Genomic DNA, 7,418 nt, shown 5'->3' with positions numbered 1-7,418 from the left:
AAATAAATGTTCAATTGTTTCAATTTTGTTGTAAAACATGCAAAAAGGAGATGCCTCGAGTCCAGCTTTGTTTAAGTTACAGAATTCCACAGCATCACCCAGCTTTTGATACTCACTTTTTCTTCCACAAGGTTTGCGAATAAATGTTTTCTCCCTCTCTATTGTTACACAACACTATAAACGCGCTTTCAACAATGAGCGACAGTGTTGCATCGACTCGAATGCATGAAAAACGATTGTATACCAAGCAGTGTTTGGTGCTTGAGAACAAGATTAAGTTGCCGCCGCTCGGCGCAAAATTGACTAATTTTCGTATCCCGTGCATGCGCCCATAGGCCGGCCCGCTGCGTGGCGCCGAGCTGTCCACGCGGCAGCGCGTGCTGTTGGGCCACGAGCTTCCTCTTGCGCCGAAACGGGCATCGAAGAGGAGGAAGCCGTGCGAAGGAACGCGGTGGCCGCAACCCAGCCAGGTCTTCCAGCCACTGATAGCGAAGAGCGAGCCCACGGCTTGTATCGGCGGCTCGAGCCATGATGCCATGGGGCAGGCGGCGCCTTGTGCGGGTGCACTCGCAAATCAGCGCCGAGCGGGTCAGTCCAACCGCCGGCGCCCCGTACTCGGAGGACGAGAGGTCCGCCTACGGTTCTCGCTCGACCACGGGACCTCCGGTGCCTAAACAGCTCAGCTACGACTCGGCGGTGGCCGGGGACTGTCCCGTCATGCTGCTCAACGTCGAAGTGCTCGACGAGGACAACCGGCCCCAGCAGCAGCCCCTACCGCCACTGCAGCCGCGCTACTCGGTATGTTCAATAAGTTCCTCAATGCACCAAATTGCGGGGTTTGGTAGCCACGCATATTAGCGAGAATTTACCTGGGTTGTGACTCCACGTGCGTAATTCCTGTGAAATGAGCATCTGGCATCCAGAGTCTGTTGAGATATGCGCATACGGAGAGGTTTACGAAAAACTCGGTGGGCTCTGGAGCTTCGCCTTCAGGACTAGGACGCGGTAGCGTACTAAGGCCCCGTTGGCACCGCCTTCTCAAACACTAGCATACCTTCGCTTATCGGTCAGTCAGTCGGTCAAGGAACTTTATTTGGTCCTGAGAAGACGAGAATGCCCCCGTCAGGGGGTACCGTCTGGGGGCCCCACTCACGATGGCGCAGGGAGGTTCAGGCTCTCGGTGACTTCGCGGGCTCTCTGGACAGCCCTTAGCTACGGGTCCTTTGAGGAGCTGATGATGAGCTGGAGCCAGTCTTTCTCTGTGGAGGGAGACCCTGAGCCCCCGTGCAAGTCGTGACACTGCCACAGCACGTGCTAGAGGGTGCACCTGGGGTGACCACAGCGCGAACAACGTGGGTCTTTCCGTCTATGAATTTTGACCAAATAAACGGACATGGATACGTGTTTGTAACATTCGCAGGATGATTGCCTGTGGTCTGTTTAGGTGTGGGTGTGGAAGCGGAAACTTCCGACGCCCTAGCTGATAGTGCTTACAGACCTCGTTAAAAGAGAGAAGAGGGTCCCTTTGCCACTGCCCTCCCTCGGCCTCCGAGTGCCCACTTCCGGCGCGGTGAGTGAAACCTCGCGCATGGGAGTGTGCAAGTTCGTTGGCGTTTGGGGTGGTTTCGGGAGCAGCACTGCCACAAGAAAAAAATCATCTGCGCGTATTATCGCACGTTTCAAGCTTTCTTAGAATACCTACTGTAGGTACAGCATGTTTAGTACCCACTACGCCACATTTTTTGCTAATCAGCCAAGTACCCATACGCGTACATAAGGCGCAACATGCGCACCTGCAGTGTTCCTTGATGCTTTTTCAGATATTGGTGATTAATTATGCCCAAGTACGTTGTAATGCGTGGGCTTTTATGCCACCAGCTCGTTGCGTGATTCTCCTGTCCGACGCCTGGTACAACTTTATACTTCTGTCACGCAATATTACATAACGTTAAAGTAGCCATGGAACGCATTTACTGAAGGAGCTTATTGCGTACAAATTCACCACCGCAAAATTTTTTAGAATCCAGCTAGTACGAGCAGAGTTACGAAGATTTGTCGAACGCTGTAATTTTATTTTCTGTCGTCCCGACGTAAGCGCTCGAAGCTGGGCAGGGAGTGATGGCACGGCAAAGAAAAATACGTCACGCGCGCTTTGTGGCCAGCCTCGTGACCTTGAACACCTTTAAATGCGAATCATTTCTTAGCGAACTTCGGATACTTGGAGCGTATCCAGCCAGGCGCTTAGGTTTGGGTGCTCTTGTGGTCACTCCCTTAACTTGGTGGGAACCTAAATTAGCAGGGACGAATAATACACGCTGGTCAAGACATGAATTATGTCAGAATCCCGTCGCATACGTTGTCAAGCACTTCCCGCCAGGCAGTGGCACATACCCTAGGGTGGGTATGTGCCGCTGGTATGTGGGTGTGTGCCACAGGTTATCGACACTTAGTACCTACACAGGAACGACGTGAGCACACACGGCAAAATTAACGCGTGAGCGTTAAGCAACACCCGACATCAGCAGCGTCGACCCAACGAAGGCATGGAATAAAAGTCAGTTTTGAGAAAAACCTGAAATAAGCAGCATTGACTCCCCGGCGAATGCAAACAATAAATTTCAGGGTCCAAGCAAGAGTCGAACCCAAGCATTCTGCATGGCAATCACGCATTCTACCACAGAGCTACGCCAGGTCTCGGAACTACTTTGCAAATAGACGCTATTCTTCGTGAAACGTCAATAGTGGTTGCAGTGCTGCCTACCCAAAAACATTACATATGTACTGCTAGCCCCGCCGCGGTGGTCTAGTGGTTAGGGTACTCGGCTACTGACCCGCTAGTCACGGGATTGAATCCCGGCTGCGGCGGCTGCATTTCAGATGGAGGCGGAAATTTTGTAGGTCCGTGTGCTCAGACTTGGGCGCACGTTAAAGTACCCCAGGTGTTCGAAATTTTCGGAGCCCTCCACTACGGCGTCTCTCATAATCATATGGTGGTTTTGGGACGTTAAACCCCACATATCAATCAATCATACCTACTGCTATGATACATCCGTCACATCGGGTTGACGTCAATTGTGGTTAGGTGACATGCGCTGAAGTTGATTTATGCAGCAGTGTCCAGGGCCAGCATCTTCGCGAGCATCAGTGCTTCATATCAGCTGCTGGAGTTGCTAATACGCATGTTACAATTGACGTCATTGCGCAGGTGCAAAGAACTGGTTATATAAGTATCTGCAACTGTTCAACATTGGTATTTGCGTGCAACATTTGTACATATATGTAGCGCCATTTCATGACGTATCGCTCAATTAAAAAAAAATGCGACACAGTCACGTTCTCTCCGCTTGCTTCGCACAACGCCGATTCCCAGATACGTGGGATCTGCCGATTTTTTTCTCTCTTCGAATGTATGGTTTTTTAATGCGATCACGTGCGCACGCATGGACACGTCGCGGCCTCCCGTGGCAGCACCTGTAACGACCGAGAGTGCCATGCTCAAACCAGCCAACGGGTGATACAACGGCTGTGAGGAGTGATTTTTGAGCTTGATTGATATGTGGGGTTTAACGCCCCAAAACCACTATATGATTATGAGAGACGCCGTAGTGGAGGGCTCCGGAAATTTTGACCACCTGGGGTTCTTTAACGTGCACCCAAATCTGAGCACACGGGCCTACAACATTTCCGCCTCCATCGGAAATGCAGCCGCCGCAGCAGGGATTCGATCCCGCGACCTGCGGGTCAGCAGCCGAGTACCTTAGCCACTAGACCACCGCGGCGGGGCGATTTTTGTGCTTGTAGCGTCGGTTATTTAAAGAAGAGAAATCAATTTTTAGCTGACTTTGAGAATGAATTGTGAGGCCACGTGCTGCGCTGTAGGCTAATATTCGGCTTGCGTGTTCTCAGGAGCCTTGACCAGCGATCGGCGTCATTTTCTGATCATGCTTAAAAAGTGTTGCAGCGCCCCTTTAACCCCTTGAGGCACGAATGAGGATGCACTGCCCGTAAATGTCGAAATTTCACACAACATGCGTAGTACTAAGGCCCTCGATATTTTATTCTAGTAAATAAAATTAAGGAGAATGTTGCTTGCGGCACACTTTGCTAAATATTTCTAATTGGCGTTTATTTAAATACTTAATTATTTTGCAGTCAGGCGTGCTGTATTTTTACACAAACAGGAGAAAATCTCACGCTCAAAATGCAAACAGTTTGTTCTCTGATGGGCTTGTTATGAGGAAAGAAAAATAACGCTTATGAGATTAGTCTTGGAACGCGGCACGTCAAGCGACCTGTCGAACATCGCAGTGCTTTTACCAAAACAATCGGCTGCAGTAATACGCCACACAATGGGGTTAAATGAAGACGCGTTGACTATGAAGAAGGTCCGATTGATACCATGCGCAACCCGTCTGGCCCCTTCTTTCCCAGTGGTGCGAGGAACTGGCAAAAAGAAGTCGCGTTCACATATGTGCATGCTGCGCCTCAAGAACTTAAGGGTACTCTTCGCACTACATTGTTTATTGTTGCTCTCGAACTCACCTGGAGATTTTCTACACCAGGACTCAGGAACCTTTCGAGGTGTAGAGCCGAGTTGCTACAGTACGGGGACCGCATGACAATGTAGAAGGGGGAGGGGGGGTAAGAAGGGGTTCTCTTCGGGCAATAATACCTCAAATCGACAATAATGTACAAAACTGCAATAGAAATAATGCCGATTTTCAGCATGCCTGTCACAAGATTCTAATTTGCAAGCACAAGCAAAAGAAAAAAAATTCTTGCAATGTGACCTTTGGTGCTAAACATTCTTAGCCCGCTCGCAAATTTATACATCAAGGTTGCTCACCGACAGACACAAAAATTTGTGAAGGTGTTCATCGGTTTGCCGGGAACGCAACCTTGATTCGATGAACTTCTTTCTTGAGCAAGTCTGTTCACAGACCTATGTATTGCCGTACACATATCATGGCAGTCTGTGAGGCCAGCGTAAATTTCATGATGTTTTTCGCTTCAAATGGCTTTTCCCTCATCGTCTGTTTGCAGATCAGCCAGTTTGAACTCCAACATAGTCCCACTTTAAAATGATTCTGAAAAAGTTGGGTGCTACTCGATTTTTTTTTTAAATCAAAGAACTTAACTTTGAACTCTCCCTTTAAATAATTTGATAGAATTTCTTGTGGCAAGCAGTTTGCTCGTATCACCACGAAACGTTTGCAGCAACGGAAGTGACAAAGATTTGACTGACTAGCCAGCCGTTGGAAAAGGTTGAGTTTCAGCTCAATAGGATCAACGTATACAAGCATGCTGGACACCAGTTTCGCTTTTGTAACGTAAGCTACAGTGGCAGAGATTGAGCAGTTTCGCTTTGCTTATCGAGAGCAGTGCTGCGCATGCATGCGCCTGAGAAGCAGTGACGTCACACAACGCACAGCCAAGGAAAGTATCGTGGATGTTATTAGAAGTAAGTGTAATGTAATTGTGAAGAACGAAAAGTGGACCAAAACAGATAACTTGCCTATATATATTATAGGATACATCTGTATACATCACTCGGCTGGCGTTATACGAGTTTGGCAAAGCACCCAGTGCTGGCATTTAGATAACTGAAGAAAGTTTCCAACCATATTTTTATAACGTGCAGTCTACGCATAATTGAAACATGCAGTTGCATGTTATTGATACTACGATGAAAGGAAATGTGCAACATATATTTCATGTGAATGTCGCACGAAGACAGCCACTGCAGAGTGTAATAGACTGTGTGAAAAGCGATCGAGGTTCTTGCACATTTGAAGCACGTGCTTTCATGTTTTTTTTTTGTTAGCCAGCAAAAATTAATTGTGTGGTAAATGTAGTAAACGCTGTGGTTACTAACGCTTTTTTTCTAAACTTTCTCCAGCTCATAAATACTCTGACATGACTTTCGAGGATCCTCCGTAACATGCAATTCCAGCCATTGTTTTTCAGACAGCAGCGGGTGCGCCAGAAGTGAAATTTAAGCGAGATGCGTTGCACAGGAGCCGATATCTCCAGATCGACTGGAGAGGGAGCGAGAACGCATGGAGCGCATGGAGCGACTGGAGCGGCTTGAGCGCGAGGACGAAGATCGGCCTCGTTGGCAGCGTTCCATCGAGCGGCCGCCCGCATCACCGCTTGCCGGGGCCATGTCACCGATTGCGGGCGCCGCTTCCCCGTCCGCCGTGCAGCAGCAATACATGAGGCCATCTATGATGGCATCACCACGACCACCAATGCCCATGGGAGCTCTGTCGCCGGCCGGCTCAAGACCACGGCTGGCCATGTCCCCCATGATGTCTCCGCGCTCACCATCGCGCCAGTATCTGTACGGTGGCCCGGCACCCGTGATGAGCCGACCCGTATCTGGCCGCGTGAGCCCGATCACGCCAAGATCTGGGGCGCGTTCGCCGGTCTGGCCCTTCATGTCCGACCGCCAGGTAAGCCGATTGCGGTTATGCGACACAGGTTAACGGGATGGGTAAACACTTCATGGCTATCCACCTGAATACGTATACGTGGAGCACGTGAGTACTGCAAGGTGGTATAGTTCACTTGCTCGCACACATTTCAGGTGATGGCGGCACGTCAGTATCGCCGGGAGCGACATAACCTGCTCGAATGGATCATGACCTGGGTGTTTGTGGTAACGCTGGCTGTGGTGCTGCTGGCCATTCTCGTTTTCTACGCTTCATGGCAGACACGACTGGACAAGAAGATGCAGGAGCACCTCAACTTGCTGCAGCGGCTCAGCCACTCGCCACGCTTCGGCAGTGCAGTCTTCAACGAGCTCTACAAGGTCGACCTGCCCACCGAAGTGTCTCTCCGCACTATCCTCAAGTAAGCCTGTTTGAGAGGTTTCGTACTGCAGGAAATATCAGTTTCGCCTCAACGGCGACGCAATAGAATGTGATAGCAACAAATTGGAATGTCACAAAAAGAACGGCAAGCAACTCGACCCTAATAGCGCGCTGCTCTAACACATAAAGGATGATGCACAAAAAGAACGCACATATATAAACAGCGCAAAATGTTGTGCTTGTTAGTTCATCTAGCCTCTACTTTGGCTCTTCTAGCTATGTATGGCAGCTGACTTCTTTCACAAATGCAGCTGGTGCAGCGAGAAAAGTGACCTTCGTGCAGTCTATAGATTGAACGCTAACTTTGCTGTGGGGGTGGTATTAACTTTGCTAAGGGCGAAGCCTGACCTCACAATTTACATCTGGCTTCAGGCCGTGCCCCGTAGTGCACAGTCGTATCGCAACCCGCCTACGTACTTCGGGCTAAATATAGACCGTTCTCGGGTTCGGCGCCGTGTGAAGAACAACCGCATTGATCAACTCTGTTACAGCACAATGCCACTAGGGGTCAGTGATATAGGCGCGCGCTCTCCGCCGCCATGA

General features: G+C 49.7%; 1 protein-coding gene across 1 annotated transcript in view; it reads left to right on the top strand.

Annotated features, from left to right (window-relative positions):
• The first annotated feature begins 397 nt into the window (after positions 1-397).
• Positions 398-7,418, top strand: part of LOC142775916 (N-acetylated-alpha-linked acidic dipeptidase 2-like) — a 43,211-nt gene continuing 36,190 nt past the window's right edge. Inside the window, exons 1-3 of the mRNA XM_075878443.1 lie at positions 398-798; positions 6,018-6,455; positions 6,590-6,855. Coding sequence (XP_075734558.1) covers positions 529-798; positions 6,018-6,455; positions 6,590-6,855 — 974 coding nt within the window. The 5' untranslated portion in view covers positions 398-528. The remainder of the gene's footprint in view (positions 799-6,017; positions 6,456-6,589; positions 6,856-7,418) is intronic.

This window comes from Rhipicephalus microplus, chromosome X (genome assembly GCF_043290135.1).
Source record: "Rhipicephalus microplus isolate Deutch F79 chromosome X, USDA_Rmic, whole genome shotgun sequence".
Classification (NCBI taxonomy): Eukaryota; Metazoa; Arthropoda; class Arachnida; order Ixodida; family Ixodidae; genus Rhipicephalus; species Rhipicephalus microplus.
The sequence above is the reverse complement of the archived record's forward strand: the minus strand, read 5'-3'. Positions and strand labels throughout refer to the sequence as shown.